At 35.7% G+C, this 15,738-nt stretch overlaps 1 protein-coding gene across 7 annotated transcripts; it reads left to right on the forward strand.

The window, feature by feature from the left end:
* Positions 1 to 1,303: 1,303 nt before the first annotated feature.
* Positions 1,304 to 10,081, forward strand: LOC107815993 (uncharacterized). 7 transcript variants are annotated; one of them, XM_075254914.1, is made up of 9 exons: positions 1,304 to 1,471; positions 2,125 to 2,199; positions 2,327 to 2,383; positions 2,472 to 2,559; positions 3,821 to 3,888; positions 6,896 to 6,986; positions 8,200 to 8,239; positions 8,327 to 8,411; positions 9,830 to 10,081. In XM_075254914.1, exons 1-5 carry the CDS (start codon positions 1,411 to 1,413, stop codon positions 3,876 to 3,878), a joined length of 339 nt encoding a protein of 112 aa, XP_075111015.1. In that variant the 5' UTR covers positions 1,304 to 1,410; the 3' UTR covers positions 3,879 to 3,888; positions 6,896 to 6,986; positions 8,200 to 8,239; positions 8,327 to 8,411; positions 9,830 to 10,081. The 7 variants fall into 7 exon arrangements, 3 of the variants coding, with proteins under 3 accessions (XP_075111015.1, XP_075111016.1, XP_075111017.1); XR_012710451.1 differs by having other exon boundaries at positions 1,310 to 1,471; positions 2,472 to 3,488; XM_075254915.1 differs by lacking the exon at positions 2,472 to 2,559 and having other exon boundaries at positions 1,306 to 1,471.
* The last annotated feature ends 5,657 nt before the right edge of the window (positions 10,082 to 15,738 follow it).

Raw genomic sequence — 15,738 nt, forward strand, 5'->3', positions numbered from 1 at the left:
ACAAAGGATTAACAAAGGCTATGGTTGCTGCCTGGAGAGAAATCTCATATGAGGACTCAGAGAATGAAGATGGAGATGAACAAGCACTTATGGCTATTGGAGAACCTGATGAGAAATCTGAGGTCCAAGTAAAGGGAAGCAACCAAATATAGTACATAGATAGTGGTTGCTCAAAGCACATGACATGAAGCAAGAACGAGTTACTTTCACTTGAGGACCTCAAAGGAGGAAATGTCTCCTTTGGAAATGGAAAGAAAGGTGATATCATTGGGGTTGGAAAGGTAGGTAAGACAGACTCTCACTCTATTGAGAATGTCTACTTGATAGATGGCTTGAAATACAGTCTAATTAGTGTATCACAACTGTGTGGCAGAGGTAACTTGGTAGCATTCACCTCTACCAAATGTTTTGTGATAAATCTTACCACTAACAAGATTGTTTTGAAGGAAAAAAGAGTAAATAATATTTACATTGTAGATCTGTCTACACTTTCAAAAAATGAACTCACTTGCTTAAGTGTATTGGACAATGATCCCCTCATGTGGCACAAGAGACTTGAACATGCAAGTCTGAGTCAACTCAACAAATTAGCCTCCAAGGACCTGGTGATAGGACTTTCTAACAACAAGTTTAAAGAAGACAAATTTTGTGAGGCTTGTTCCAGGGGGAAGCAGGTAAGATCCTCTTTTAAATGCAAGAAAGTGGTAAGCACCACCAGAACAATGGAACTGGTCAATATGGATCTATGTGGTCCAGTGAGAACATTAAGCGGAGGTGCTAAAAGATATGTGATGGTGCTTGTTGATGATTACTCTAGGTTTACCTGGACATTATTTTTAACATCTAAAGATGAAATATTTGACATGTTTACTTCTTTTGTTAGAAAAACTCAGAAACAACTAGATAATCAACTTGCATCAATTAGGTCTGATCATATAACTGAATTTGAAAATGCCAAGTTTGCTGAATTTTGTAATATGCATGGCATAAATCATAATTTTTCTGCTCCTAGGACTCCACAACAAAGTGGAGTAGCTGAAAGAAAGAATAGGATCACTACTACAAAAAAGGCCTTTGACGACAATTATTTTGCGGCAAAAAGGCAATTATCGCTAATGGATTCTTTAAGCTAAAATATTAGCGACATTTTACCATTGGCCAGTAAAAGATATTATTTAGTGACAATAAAAAAATTTGCCACTAAATTTTTTATTATTTTAACTTTCTATCTGAACAAAATAAAATAAAATCTTCCCTCCAATTGTTTTGGACAAAAATTAAGTATTCCCTCCAATTAGAAACCAATACGACTTCTGCCAAAAAAGAAAAAAAATAACAAAACCTATTCCCTTTCGACAGTATTTGGCCTGCAAAATCGCTCCGGTTAATAGTCTCTAGTTAACAAAATCAATGTGGCCTGCGACAGCTCCGGCCTGCCACAGCCCCCGGCGATCTTCTTCCCAAATCCCAGGTAAATTTCTCTTCTTCCCCAAGTAAATTTTGAAAAATCTGCTGTCAATCTTCTCCCTCTATCTGTTTTCCCCAAATCTGCAATTTTTTTTTGAAATTTTCCCCAAATTAATTAAGAATGAGAGCTCTGATTTATGGAGCATGAATTTACAGCAGTTTAAGGTAAGAAGAATTCCGTCATGACTGCTAATAATTCAATATCAGTACATAAATTACATATGTCAATGTGTTGCAACTGTAAGGCGGTATCTACTCTTTAAACTTTAGGGGCATATGACGATTAATGCTGAGTTGAATTAGTCATGCTTTTGAATTTCTTGTCTTGTTGTGATGCCATATTGATTCACTACTTCCAGTATTATGGCAAATAGGTTGATATAGTTCTGAACTCTCTCCTAAAATCCGTTCCCTTCATGGAAAATGGGTTCAAGTTATATGTTATTTTTCTTGTAATAAATGCAAAGAAGAAAACATTACAACACTATAGACTTGGACAACTTAAAGAAGAAAATAGAATACCCCTAACTTAATTTTTCTGTTTGCATGTTTTCTTCCATATATATATCGGATATTTTCCAAATCTGCTCGATTATGCTCAATCATCCTTGTCAATCTTCTCCATCTTATCTGTCTTCAACTTCTCTTTTCGTGTAGGTTTCAAGATTGCCGCAGAAATCATTATTCTCTTTCACTTTCTTGTCTTTATCGGCAAAACATTCTGCTTACCAGGTACCAATTTATTGTAACGACCCGACCGGTCGTTTTGAACTTTTGCACTTTGATCGCCAGTTCCCGGGCATGACTTGCCTCGTGTAACGTATTATGACTGATGTAGATCGTTGGTTTTGGTTTTTAGGAAAAATCAGAATAAATTTGAAGGAACAATCTCAGTTGAAAGCTTTGAATTTGAAAGGTTTGACTAAGAGTTGACTTATTTGTATATGAGCTCGGATCGGAAATTTTATGATTTGGATAGTTTCTTTGGGTGATTTATGACTTAGGAGCGCGATCGGAATGCATTTTGGAAGTCCGTGGAAGGATTTGGCTTGAATTGGCAAAGTTAATATTTTGGCGAATTCCGGTTGATAGGTGAGATTTTGATCCAAGGGTCGGAATGGAATTCCGAGAGTTACTGTAGCTTCGTTATGTCATTTGTGATGTGTGTACAAAATTTCAGGTCATTTGGACGTCGTTTGGTCGGTTTTTTGATCTAATTCGAATTTTGGATGATTTGGAATTCTTAGGCTTGAATCCGAGGGTGATTTGATGTTTTGATGTTGTTTTGAGCATTCCGAAGGTTGGAACAAGTTTAAATTATGTTATGGGGTGTGTTGGCATGTTTGGTCGGGGTCCCATGAGGCTCAGATATGTTTTGGAAGAGGTTTTAGAAGATTTTGTCGTTGTGAGCATAAGCATGTAATGATCCAAAGGTCCATTTTTAGTTCTAGAGATCGAAATTTGATTTTGAGACTTCCGGAATTTTGATAATGAATTATAGGACTGATCTGGAAAGTTTGGTCTAATTTCATCAAGCCGCGATTGGGTTTTTGACACGAAACATGAGTTAATTGTTTAACGAGCGAAATGGGTATTGAACTGAGCAAATGAGCTCCGAATTGAGTTTCAACTAAAGGGCTATGTTTGTATTATTATTTGTGACTCATAGGAACAAGAATCATTGAATTCCGAGTTCGTACGATGGAGTTAGAGCTTTTTTAGTGAAAAGAAAAGCTGCTGCAACTTTCTGGGCAGTTTCTCCATTTTTCGCACGTGTGAACAGTAACCGCACCTGTGTGAACAATATCCGTGTACAGTACCATGTATAGTAAACATGAACAGTATCCGTGTACAGTACCCCGTGAATAGTGTAATGAACAGTACCGCGTGAACAGTACCCAAACGCGTGAACAATGCCCCGACATTTTCTGGGCAAATTCTTAAGTTCCCATTTTCTATTTTTATCAAATTGGAGCTCGGGGAGAGGCGATTTTCGGGAGATTTTCAGAGAAAACAACGGGGTAAGTGTTCTTAACTTAATTTTGGTTAGATTACCCGAATCTATTACTAGTTTTGGCATTTAATTGGTGATTTTAGTTGGGAAAATCTTGAAAACCATCTTGGTTTAATTTGAAGATTTGAGGGTCGAGTTGATGTCGGATTTTAGTAAAATTGGTATGGTTGGACTCGTGGTTGGATGATGTTTCATATTCCGTAATTTTTGTCGAGTTTCGAGACGTGGGCCCCACGGGCGAATTTTGAGTGCAATTTCGTATTTTTAATGAAAAATGTAGAATTTCATATGGAATTAATTCCTATAATTTTATTAACTGAATCGAATTATTGTGGCTAGATTCGAGGCATTCAGAGGTCGATTTGAGAGACAAAGGCATCGCGAGCTAGAGGATTAGCCGATTCGAGGTAAGTAATGATTTTAAATACTGTCCTGAGGGTTTGAAACCCCGGATTATACGTCGTTGTGTTACTTTGAGGTGACTTGCATGCTGGATGACGAGCGTGGGGTAGAGCACCGTTGGAGATTGTGACCTAGTCCATCCCGAACGAATATGTTAATGCGTATTGGATAGTTAATTGTTTGACATTATTATATTTTTGGGTTGTATGCCATGTCTGGGGCCTTGTGCCGACTTGTTGAGACCCTTAGGGGCATTTTTACTATCTTTCCTCACTCTATTTGTTTGAAAGCATATTCTCAGTCATGTTTTACCTGTTTATTGCTCAAATCTGGCTTTATCACTATATTCTTAACATGTGGAAATTGTTTTGGGATGAGTTCCCTGTTTTACTGAGATAGACCGAGAGTCTGATTGTGAGATTGATGACTGAGATAGACTGCGAGTCTGATGGTGAGGTTAATGACTGAGAGAGGCCGAGGGCCTAGTTGTGAGGATTATATATCTATGGATCGGGTTGCACACTGCAACAATGTGTATATATATATAGATCGGGCTGCACGCTGCAGCAATACTTATATGGATCGGGCTGCGCGCGACAGCAATATAGCGTTTGGGCTGTAGGAGCCCCTCCGGAGTCTGCACACCCCCAGTGAGCGCAGTCGACTATTTATATGGACCGGGTTGTGCGCCACAGCGATGCATGGATCGGGCTGCACGCCGCAGCGGTTACTTTGATTTTAGTTATTGTGAGAGATATACGGATCGGGCTGCACGCCGCAGCAGTTACTATATGGTACCAATTGAGCGTGAATGCTGAGTGCGAGTACTGATTGGTAAGAGTTGAGTTACGAGTGACAGAGAGGCTAGCCCGAGGGGCGATAGATATATACATGCATATGAGTGATGTTTTTGCCTGAGAGGCCTGTTTATGGACTTATTGATTTCACTCCTCTTTAAAGTGAATTTCTATCGAATATGTTGATTTATCGACTGTTTTCACTCATCTTTATATTGAGCCTCTGTCGGAAAGTTGAACAAATGTTTTAAAACAACTTTTATTTAAACTGGGGTTTATGAGATGTTTAGAAATTAATCACTGATTTGGCATTGGTTATTTCCACTGAGATTTTTAAGTTATGAAGTGTTTATGATTACTGTTTTACCCGAGGGGCCGATTATGGCTTTAATCTCTATTATTATCTTAAATGGTATTGAACCCCTACCGAAACTGCTGGAAAGTATTTCAAAATGATTTTTACTAAAAGCTGGATTTTAAAAGGGAAGATTTACTCGTATTATGATTTGAAGGCCTGTTGTGTTTATGGAGCCTAACGTGAATGTGGATTCATTGTTTCCTACTGCTCAGCCTTTATTTACTCTTATTACTTACTGGGTTGGAGTACTCACATTACTCCCTGCACCTCGTGTGCAGATTCAGGTATATCAGAACCCGGTAGCGGGTGTTGATAGCTCAGTCGCATGACGTTCACAGCACCGCTTCCTTCCCCTCATTGTTGTTACTGTATTTAGTACATTTTTAGACTTTTGTTGTATTCAGACCTTGATAGTTGCTCATGACTAGTGACACCCCGATGTCGGGCTGGTATTTTATTTCGCACTGTTATTCCAGGATTTTATTATGAAACATTGTTTAATTTAAAGACTTAAAAATGACTCTTAAAGCTTAAAGGGTTAAGGTGAGTGTTGTGTCGGCTGGCCTTGTCTTCACGAGAGGCTCCATCACGACCGGACCGGTTTGGGGTCGTGACATTTATGATTTTTGATATCCAACTATGGCATTTTGGAATTTGTGAAAGTTTAGCTTTTTTGTGTTTGCTAAATCGTTTGTGATATTTGGCTGCTGTTAGATTGCTAGTCGATTGATTGAATTGATTTCTCCTCTATTCCTCTATTGTTTTATGAACTATGAAATTTGTCGCTCATGCGGTTATTACTCACAATAATATATATTTAGAATTAAATTTAGTTGAGATAGAATAGATAATTTTTTAAGTATACATGCATAAGCAAGTTTGAGTATCTCTGTTAGGTATACAATGGTACTCTAAAAAAAGAACGCACAGAGCAAAAAATACTATCTAAGCTTATTCTCTATCACTATTGTTAGAGTATCTGAAACTTATATAATGGCTGGAACTTTATCCAGTAGGTTTTTGTACCACAATGTATAGTTGCAAATCTGATCCATATGTAGTGGGTAACAATGTAGCTCTTCTCATTGCTAAATAAACTAGTTTTAGTAATCTAATGACAATGATGGGATATCTTGAGTTTGCCGTTATTTGTTACTTTCAGTGTAAACAGGATCTTACGCGTAGAGCAACAATCTAGATAACTTAAAGGTTTTCCCTGTTCTTATCAATTTACTACGCTGCAAGATACAATTAGTTGAAGTGAGCTATATGATTTTCTCTACATTCAGTCAGTTCTGTTCAAGTCAGAGATCATCAAACTAAAACTATCTTCAGTAGGAAAGAAGTTCTTAACGTGTAAAGGTTGTTAAAATAAAGTTAGCTGTAGCTTTTAGTTTCCTATAACTTAGCACCACACCGATCCAAGTTGGGTAATAGCTGCATGTTACACTTGTAGCATATGTTTGGTTACTTGGTTTTAGTTTTGATTTTTGTACTTGTAGCTTGCAGAGTTATAAAGTTAGCAAAACTTACATGATGTAAGGTCATTCCCATAGTGATCACCAAACAAAGAAATTGATCCTAGCGTTGGATTGACTGGGTATAAAAAGTTAAATTCCAAAAAATGAGGGAGCACAACTCCCTTTTTCTTTGTTCCTTAGCCTGTTAACCCTCCATGAATTATCTGGTTTTAGTAAGTAGGAAAAATTTTAAACACGGTGAAGCATTTTCTATAAACACTTGTGTGTTTGTTGGTTTCTATTGATTTTGTGATGTATCTAAGTGATACGTCAATGCTACTGATAAACTTGCTACTTGTGCATATTTCTGTTTAACACTGTTGTCAATGGTTAGCAGTTAAAGAAAGTCTAATGCTTACTCACACTTCACTCAAGCACCCAAGCTGAAAGAGTCTGCAGAGCTGCCATTAGATGTACACTTTGTACAGGTATAGTCTTAATGTAAGAGCACCTTATCTCATTTGTAGTGACTATGGATTTGGATCTGAAAACATGAGTCCTTGTGGCTTTGGAAGGTTTTAGCTACTCTGGAGGCATTAACACTATGCTCTTTTGGTGTCGATGGAACTCGCCGAAATGAATAATTATCAACTTTTCCAAACATGGCTTAGCTAATTCTACTCGCTAGTCACACATAATCTATTACAGTATTCCTTTAAATAAAATATTGGTTGAGTCAAACATTGGTCACAAATGGATAAATTTTTCTAATCTAACCATTCTAAAGAATACTGAATTCTTCAAACAGTTGGGTTAATGTATACCTTCATCTTTGTCATAATAAACAAAATGGCCTGATTTGAAGGGCCCTTCTTTAGTCCCATTAGTTGATGTCACAAGATGATGTTTTGACTCTTCTTTAGCTTCAGTTTGCTCTTCAACCCTATTATTTGCAGCTACAACCTACTGAATTGACACTTCTTTTTGTTCTTTTCCTTCTTCAGTTTCAACCCATTATTGAAATCTGAAAACTGCTCCCCTGATCTTTCTTGTTCATAATCAAGATCAGATATTTCAGTCCCATTAGCTAAAGTCACAAACTTCTGTTTTGACTTTTCTTTAGCTTCAGTTGTTCCCTATTCTACTCCATTAATTGAAGCTAGAACTTGCTGAATTGACACTTCTTCTGGTTTTGTTTCCTGTTCAACTTCAACCCCATAATTAGAATCTGAAAGTTTCTCTTTTGAATTTTCTTGTACATCACCAAGATCATATTTTTTTTGTTCCATTAGTGATCTTTGGGGAAGAATTTGAATGCCCATTTGTCTGAATTTTCCTATTGGTTACTTCTTTAGTAGCTTTAGAGCTTCTTATTTGAAGACCCCCATCTTGTTGTTGTTATTGTGCATAAACTAAGGTTTTATCATGATATTGTTAACAGATTTCAGAGCATCTCTCATGTGCTTAACCATATAAGTTTTTGTCATTTGATAACCTTCGAGTCTTCCATTCTAGGTAATTCGGAGCCAAGAAAGATTCGTGGGTCTACTTTACTAAAAAATATTTGAAAACTTTTTCTGGGAAAAGTAGTTGATGTGCCGTTTAATAATCGTAACCAAGTTGTTGAGGAAAAAGGTCAAAAGCTTGCTAGCTTTCTAGGAATTATTGCGAGAACTCCAGAACTAACACCTCTACATGCAGGTGATTGGAGAAATTTTAGAAAGGAGGAAAAGAAGAATAGGTAAATGCATTTCATAAGCTTTAGGCATTTTTAATGAAATTCTAATCATATAAAAATATTGTTATCTAACATGTTAATATTTATTAGATCCCTAACGGCAACAGCGGATATGAACGAGTACCACAAACATAAAGGATACCTAGTGTTGCTGAAAATGCTCTACCTTCTTACGGTACTACTCATGTTTGAGTTTTCCTCCTTCAATTTTTATTAATTTATTGTTGTATTTGGGCTTACTTGGATGCTTCTTGCTTTTATATATTTCCGTTTATCACTATTGGTTTCCGTTTCAACAGTATATATCTTTTACATTTGGAAATAATCTTCTGTGTCTTCTTTAGACTATTACAATTAGAAATAGTCTTTTGTGTCTTCTCAACAATATTTTTATTAATTTCTTTCTTTTAGCTAAATAATATATATCTTTTAAAATTATAAATAGCATGAATTTGTGGAGAAAGAAATGTTGTATGCTCACAATTCAATTATATCATATATATATTTATAGCCAGCTTCTTAATTTTCTGTTTGAGAACTCTTGTGATAAAGGAGACTATAGAGTCAAGATTAAATTGATTACAAACCTTTTCCATATGTTGCTGGGCAGGCTCTTCACAATATATATCATTAAAAATACAAATATGTTATTTACAACTACTCTTATGTTCTGAGTCAAATCTTTCCTCCGAATTTTTACAAACCTGAGCACTAAAGCAGTATCATTATTATTTTGTGGTCCTAAGTACCACTATCTTAAGAATCTACTATCATAGGACAAAATAATATTCCGTTATGGGAGAAAAATCTAGTCAAGGAGCAGACATAATAGACTGCATTTTTATAATTTTGTGCATTTTGAACAGTTGCAGTTGCTTATTACGTTATTTGATAAGATAAATGTGTCTTGTCTAGCTGTTCTCACCAATTATTTATTTTTATTTTTTTGATTTTTGAGATACCAACTTGGTAATATAAAATCGTCTCAAGTTAACATGTCATTTTAGGTGGTGTTTTGGTCTTTTACATTATCTTCCATGATTCGCCGGAATTTTCTACAACATTTTGTAACAAGAGATGATAGGAAATCACATTATTTTTATACTTCTATATTATAGAATCTTCCATAGATCCATATATCTATAACATGAGATATTTCAGTTAATTTAAGAAAATAATTAACAATCATGTTGAGGGGATTAATTTTCTGTTTTATCAGGTTCATTTGGAATTTAAACTGATGGCTTAATATTTTTAAGTTTCACAAAATTTAGAATTATCTGATAAGTGATGGTACATATGCTTTAAAGAGTCTTATAGGGAACTCTGCAGCATATGAGTGATCTTTGAATTCCTGTTGTACACATGGTACCAATGTTATCTAAAGGAGAGATAGTAGTAAGTGGTTATTACATGCACAAATGAAAGGAGAAATACTTGTATGGAATGTGAGCTGTCTTAGAGGCTAGTGCAGAAATGACATTCACAAGTGCAGATAATGACTTGTTTATGAATTGTGACAGTGATGAAATCTTCAAGATATTTTTTTCACATTGTATTTTATCTTCTTACATAGTTATTTTATAATTGCAGGTTATACAGTTCGATGTTCGATAATTTAGCAGGTGGAAGATTTCAAAATGATAAAAAATTGTGGAAATCATTTGAAGACCATCATTCTTCTGGATTAGTTATATAATAACATTAGCTATTTAGTTCAAACAATATAAGTTTAGTTACAATGACATTAATATTTTTGATTAGTACTTCCTTTTGTTTGTTAAAATTTGATGAGATATATATATTTTTTTGAATTAATATTAATATATTTTCTTATTTGAGTCATATTATGGATGAATGTAGTAACTATTATTAATGGTGGCTACACTATTGCTATTACCTTTTGTGACTTTTAACGCTAATTTACTTGGATATACCAGCTATATAAATGGACGATAAAGGGCAAATTAAGATGTTTTCACAAGGGATATTGCAGCTAGTATAACTGCTGTAAAACAACTGCCATTAAAGATATTGACTTTTGGCGGCAATTTAGTTAAAGATATTAGCCACTAAAATGGACGCTAAAACGGTAAACTAAAAAGTTTTCAGAAGGGATACTATGACCGTTTTAATTATCACAAAATAATTTCCATTAAATATGCGACCTTTTAGCGGTAATTATTTTGAATTTAGCGGCTATAAAAATGGATGTTAAAGGAGTATAATTAATCATTATGGATTGAATTTAGTAGCCATTATAATTGCCGCAAACAATTACCGTTAAAGATAATAATCTTTAGCGGCAATAAACTATACCTTTTACCAACTTTTGTGACAATAGCCGTTAATAGCGAAATACTAATGGCCGGTAAAAGTGATAGCGGCTATTGTTATTGCCGCTAAAGCCATTTTCTATTGCCGCTAAAGCCCATTTTTGTTATAGTAATACTTGAAGATATGGCTAGGACTATGCTTTTTTCTAGTAAAATGCCCCATAATTTCTGGGCAGAAGCTGGAAATACTACATGCTATATCATCAATAGGTGCATGACTAGACCTCTTGTAGAGAAGACTCCCGATGAGTTACTTAAATGGACAGAACCAAATATATACCATCTTAGGGCATTTGGATGCAAGTGATCTGTGCACAACAATGGTAAAGACTCCCTAGGTTAGTTTGATCCCAGAAGTGATGAGGGAGTATTCTTGGGATATTCTTCACATAGTAAAGCTTATAAGGTATACAAAAAAGGAACTATGTGTGGAAGAATGTGTACATGTAGTTTTGGATGAAACTAACATTCTTTCTGAGAGACAAGAACATGAAGATGAAGCAATTGGGCTGGTAAGAACTTTAAATGAAATCACATCCCAGATTGAAGCTGCACCAGAAGAAGAAACATGTGATGGAATAGGTTCTTCTATTCAGGGCAACCTGATAGGGGGAACTAAACAAAGAGGAACTAAATCTCATACCTCGATGGAACATGTCCATGAACCTATTCCTCAGGAACAAATCATTGGAGAAACATCAAGAGGAAACTAGTTGGTTGTGAAACCTTACAAGTATCAAAGTTCTCATCCCATTGAGAACATAATTACTGATTCAACCTCTGGAATTAAAACCAGATCTTCACTAAAGAATCTTTGTGCTATTGATACTTTCTTAATTTCTTATTGAACCTAAAAATGTTGTTAAGGCTTTTCAGGATGCAAATTGGGTAAATGCAATGCAAGATGAACTCAACCAATTTGAAAGAAGTCAAGTTTGGCATCTGGTACCAAAACCCAATGACATATCAGTAATTGGCAATAATTTGGGTCTTCAGAAACAAATTTGATGAAGATGGAACAAATACAAGGAACAAGGCAAGATTGGTGGTTCAAGGATATATCCAAGAGAAGGGCATAGACTATGATGAGACCTTTGCTCCATTTTCAAGATTGGAAGCAATAAGACTCCTCATAATCTTTGCTGCTTACATAGAATTTACTCTTCACCAGATGGATTTCAAGAGTGCCTACCTCAATGGATATTTAAAGGAAGAAGTGTTTGTCAAGCAACCTCTAGGGTTTCAAAGCAAGGAGTGTCCGGATCATGTGTACAAACTTGACAAGGCACTCTATGGGCTCAAGCAGGCTCCTAGAGCATGGTATGAAAGATTACCAAAATTCCTGCTTGAGCATGGTTACAAGAGAGGTAAAATCGATAACACTTTATTCTTGAAGGAAAAAGGTAAAGATCTTCTAGTAGTACAGATATACGTTGATGATATAATCTTTGGAGCAACTACTGATAAACTAAGTAAGGAATTTGCTAAACTAATGGGGAGTGAACTTGAAATGGCTATGGTGGGTGAGTTTAATTTCTTTTTAGGCTTACAAATTAAACAAAACTCAAATGGAACTATGATCCATCAGCAGAAATATGTGAAAGAGTTACTTAAAAAGTTTAAAATGGAAGAATCAAAAGAAATCGATACTCCTATAGCAACAACCACAAAATTGGATATAGATGAACCTAGTTCATCTGTTGATTAGAAGTTGTATAGGGAAATGATTGGTTCTCTTTTGTATCTTACTACTAGAATACCTAACATTGTTTTCAGTGTAGGTCTTTGTGCTCGGTTTCAGGCAAATCGAAAGGAGTCCCATTTGACTATTGTCAAGAGAATATTGAGATACTTGAAAGGCACCACTGGCCTTTGCCTTTGGTATCTAAAAGGTAGTAATATTAACCTAGTGGGATATGCTGACACTGATTATGCAGGTTTTCTTGCGGATAGGAAGAGCACCTCACTTATGGCACACTTTCTTGGTTCATGTCTTGTGTCATGGGCTACCAAAAAGCAAAATTTGGTGGCCTTATCTACTACTGAAGTTGAGTATGTTGTTGATGCTTCATGTTGTGCTCAATTGTTGTGTATCGAACAACAATTATTAGACTTTGAAATTGATGTTGGTTGTATCCCCATATTTTTGTTATAACACTAGTGCCATTAGTATGATAAAGAACCTAGTTCATTATAAGAGAACTAAGCACATAGATGTTAGGCACCATTGTTTAAGGGACAACTATGAGAAAAGCTTGATCACTGTGGAGTTTTGTGCTACTAACAAGTAAATTGCTGACATCTTCACAAAAGCCTTAAGTAGAGATCAATTTGAAAGGAACAGGTTGGAATTAGCGATGATTAAGATCACCTAAAAGGACCAGTTCAAGGTTAAACGGAAAAAAATTGAAAAAAAAAAATTGGTTAGAAAGTCTGTAAATTGTGTATAATTAGATTAAATCTTGCTCAGTCTCATACTTTCAATAGTATACTCTTGTGCCATGTGTTAAAATGACTCATTAATCTCTAATGATATTTTCTATATTTTGGCAAATTTAGACTTACACAAAAAAATTATCGGTGAATAACCCGGTTCATCAAGATGACACGATATGTTTTCTACACTCTGCATAATTTGGAATAATAATATTTGTCATGAGCAGAGTCCTACCTAAGCTAAAATTTCTTTTGAACTTATCCATTACAAGTGAACCAGTTCCGTTCAAGATTCCTAACCGTATTAAACTACCTAGATTCTTTTAAGTCTGCTACTGAGAGGGAAGAAAGTGGTTCTTCGAAACTGAGCAGGTATCTTCTGATTCTAAATTTGCTCCTAAGACAATTTAGTGCGGTGAAGTTGCTGAAAATTTGGAGAATAGATTCGTAGGATCTATAACAGGTGTTAAGACTACAGAAACTGGAGAAGTTAGTGGTAAAAATGTAAAAGAAAAAAGGAGAGCAAGGGTGCTAGGAGTACTGTGAAGGGAAATGAGACAAGAGTGGCTGATTCTTCACCCACTCCTGTGAGTTTAACCAAAGATACAAGTGCAATGATTATTTGGGGAGATGAACCCGGTTCATCTGTAGAGGAAACTCTCGTAGACCTGCTGAAGAAAGTGACTGAAAGCTATAATCCAGCTTCTTGATAGAGTTATCAATGGCACCAAAACTCATATTATTCCCTATGGTTTCATTCTCACAATTGTGCTTGCACATTTCAATGTACCTATGAAGAAGCGGGAGGTTAGTACAAGCAAGGATCATTTTGGGGTTAATACTCTGCTTGCTTGCGATTATGAAGTCAATGCCACTCCTAAAGAACCTGGTTCATCCAAAAAGGTACCAGTGAATAGCATGGTCAGAGCCTTGGTGCAAGAAAGTGGGACTAAGAATGTTAAGATAGAAAGGCTGAAGACAAGGTTGGCTGAGGTAGAATCTGAGAGAGATGCTCTCAGAACTGAACTTTCAAGGGAAAAGGAGAAGAATGATGGAATTCTTCAAGACATGCTGAAACTTCTCCAAGCCAATAACCCAGCACCTAGTTCTTCCAAGCCTTAACTTCCTAGCCTAGTGTAGTTCCTTCAGTGACCTAGTTTGGGATGGTTTTCTGTTTGCTCATGTTTTTAGTATTTTTATTTTCTTTTATGCTTTGTGGAAGAATCATATCACCTATCAATGAAATCAATGAAATCTGCTAGTTTTTTCTCTAATTGTTTGTTTATATTTCTTTGATGGTTGAAATTCTTAGCTTGATCGATGATGATTAATCCATGATTGCATTTGGGATAGCCCTAGTGGCCATGAGTGATATCTGATAAAATCTGGTTATCTAACATAATTATGCAACTTTTCAATGATGCCAAAAGGAGGAAGATAAGGTGTGCTTTCGCTTTAGACTGTGATGTTTATAACCTAATGAACCTTGTCCTTGATGATTTGTGACTTTAAATGGAAAACAATCTTATAGTATGATTGATGTTGTGCTGAGCTAAAACAGGTTCCATGCTTTTGAAAAGCACATAGTTTGTCATCATCAAAAAGGGAATTTTTTTGAGTGGTTTTGGTTTTGATGATTGACAAAGGAACACATGCATGAACCAGGTCTATGGACAGTGTACACAGGTGACAGACATAATCAAGCAAAAAGCATGCACGTGAAGGGATAAGTATAAGTGGTTATATCTGATATTCCCTGAACGAAAAGGTTGCATATTTGATAAGGAGGAGGACTCTTTACTTGAGAAAAATCCATCCAAGACAAGGGAAGAATTAGAAGTCGAAGATAACTAGAACTCTTCCACCAAGGAAGAGTAAAGCATTAGACTTCTAGTTAATTTTTATTTACTAACTCTATATATATCAGTTGTCTTCTCTTTTACAGGTGATGCACACATACTGAAGTAAAGCAAGAATTGAGAGCAAAATAGCAAGGCATTTTGTGAGCAATTCCTGTGAGTTTAAAGAGTGCGATCTTGAAGCTACACGAACCAGATTGAAAAACCAGCTCCATAAAGAGTTTTAAGTGTTTGTCTTTTATTCTAATTCAATTGTAGTAGGTGCTTTTATATTGTACCTTTCAGCTTTATCTAGAGGCAATTGTAATAGGTACTCAGAGTATTCAAGTTAGAGTTAACTTGAGGTTGTCGTAACAGTTAGAGGTTGTTAGATACAATGGGATTAGAGTTAATCCTAGGTTTACGAAAGTGTTTTGTAAATGCACTTTTTGGCTCAGTGATTTAGTGAAGATTTTGGGAAAATCTTACTGGGAAGTAGGTCGTATTTTTTTTCACCTTTTTTGCTAGGTGTTTTCCACATAAAAATACTTGTGTTCTTTACTTTCCATATTTACTATTTCTGCAATAGTAGGTTAAGGAACACTTAGAAGAACCAGGTCATTCCATAATCAATTTAAGCGAAAAATTGGACACCACACAAATCAGCCCCCCCTCTTGTGTGGTACTGAAGTATAAAATATCAATTTGTATCACTGAAGGTGCTGATCTAGAGGACTTCAAGAATAGCCATGATCACAAAGGACTTCAAGAAGTACCTAATGAGAGGAAAGGGTCCTTCCAGAAGTGGAAACTACAGCAAACCAAGGGTCCCTGAAAAACAAACCAATGAGAGATGTTACAAGTGTGGGAAGACTGATCACCACATCAAAAA

The sequence above is a fragment of the Nicotiana tabacum genome, chromosome 6 (genome assembly GCF_000715075.1).
Source record: "Nicotiana tabacum cultivar K326 chromosome 6, ASM71507v2, whole genome shotgun sequence".
Classification (NCBI taxonomy): domain Eukaryota; kingdom Viridiplantae; phylum Streptophyta; class Magnoliopsida; order Solanales; family Solanaceae; genus Nicotiana; species Nicotiana tabacum.

What these genes read in the sequence shown, in the direction of transcription:
- LOC107815993 (XM_075254914.1), top strand. Translation starts at nt 1,411, where the DNA reads ATGTGGCCTGCGACAGCTCCGGCCTGCCACAGCCCCCGGCGATCTTCT. An exon ending in CAAAACATTCTGCTTACCAG is followed by an intron (nt 2,200 to 2,326) that starts GTACCAATTTAT and finishes TTTGGTTTTTAG; the next exon opens with GAAAAATCAGAATAAATTTG. An exon ending in TGGCGAATTCCGGTTGATAG is followed by an intron (nt 2,560 to 3,820) that starts GTGAGATTTTGA and finishes TATTGTGGCTAG; the next exon opens with ATTCGAGGCATTCAGAGGTC.